This window comes from Sesamum indicum, linkage group LG4 (genome assembly GCF_000512975.1).
Source record: "Sesamum indicum cultivar Zhongzhi No. 13 linkage group LG4, S_indicum_v1.0, whole genome shotgun sequence".
NCBI classification, from domain to species: domain Eukaryota; kingdom Viridiplantae; phylum Streptophyta; class Magnoliopsida; order Lamiales; family Pedaliaceae; genus Sesamum; species Sesamum indicum.
In genome coordinates this window covers 2,158,507-2,159,617 of record NC_026148.1, presented here as the reverse complement: position 1 = coordinate 2,159,617, position 1,111 = coordinate 2,158,507, and the positions used below count along the sequence as shown (strand labels likewise).

The 1,111-nt window shown below is 40.5% G+C and overlaps 1 protein-coding gene across 1 annotated transcript; it reads right to left on the bottom strand.

Moving 5' to 3' along the window:
* Window positions 528-1,089, bottom strand: LOC110011881 (protein MAIN-LIKE 2-like). The gene is made up of 2 exons (XM_020693439.1): window positions 863-1,089; window positions 528-773 (listed from the first exon to the last, which is right to left on the bottom strand). The coding sequence occupies exons 1-2, from the start codon at window positions 1,040-1,042 to the stop codon at window positions 606-608; spliced, it is 348 nt and encodes a 115-aa protein (XP_020549098.1). The 5' UTR covers window positions 1,043-1,089; the 3' UTR covers window positions 528-605.

Sequence of the window (1,111 nt, the reverse complement as noted above, 5' to 3'; positions counted from 1 at the left end):
AAAATATATATAAAATAAAACATGTAATATTATATAATAACGTACCACAACTTGCAACATAGGTGCTTCTCCAGGTTGGTACCCGCTTTCCACACGTCTATCAGTAGATGACGACACGAAATTTCTTGTTATGTTGTAGTACCACTCCCAATAACCTCGTTCTGTTTCCCTTCTATTAGAAATGAGTGGCCTATGTACAACCGTGTCATATCGTCTTTGCCATCTATTGATGTATTGTATGTGTTGCAGAGACCAATCTGCGCCCGTGTGATTTTTACGGGAAATCTGATGGAGGCTCATATCACGGGTATCCGTCGATTCTGGTACATTCTGCCTCATCCCGAATTGGCGAACAACTCGTCCGGAACGATGCATTTCAACTATTGCGTAGAATATTAACGGAACAGATGACCTCCACAACTGGGGGTTCAATTCATCGGCATAAGCCATAATGACATCCGAGTCCATGTCATACGGCTGTCATATGAACTGTAATAAAAACAAAGATGTAAATTAATATGAATTTAAGGAAACGGTATAAATATACGAATAATATTAAAATTTAGTTACCTGATCCGCCTGCATCTCATCCAAAATTTCTCGTATTACTCGTACAGTTCCCCGAACTGTAGTGGTGAAAGTGCACAATTCCAAGTAGCACCATATGGTGCTGCTGGAAGCCAGCGATTATTGTCCATTTGCACTTGGCCCATAAATAGTCGTTGGGCACCAAGTCCAGGACAAAGTGGCGTAATCCGTGACCACGCCCAAATCTACACGAACAATACAAATATGTGTTATTAATGAATATCAATAGCAAAAAAAAATAAAAATTGTGTAAGACTTTTTAAGTCAATTTTACCTGTAGCAATTGCAGCGCTCCACCAATTGCCGCTTTGCCTTTTGTGCTGGCATTGCACAATTCGCGATATAAAAATGCCAGCACAACACTCCCCCAACTATAGTTCCTCGCGGTTTCTATATCTTCTAATTTTGAAAGATATAGTAATGAGACATAGTTACCTGAGGAATCTGGGCACATCAATCCCCCAAATAAAAGTAATGCAACGGCACGTGCGTACTGGACGACGACAGCCTGGGGAGTATTATA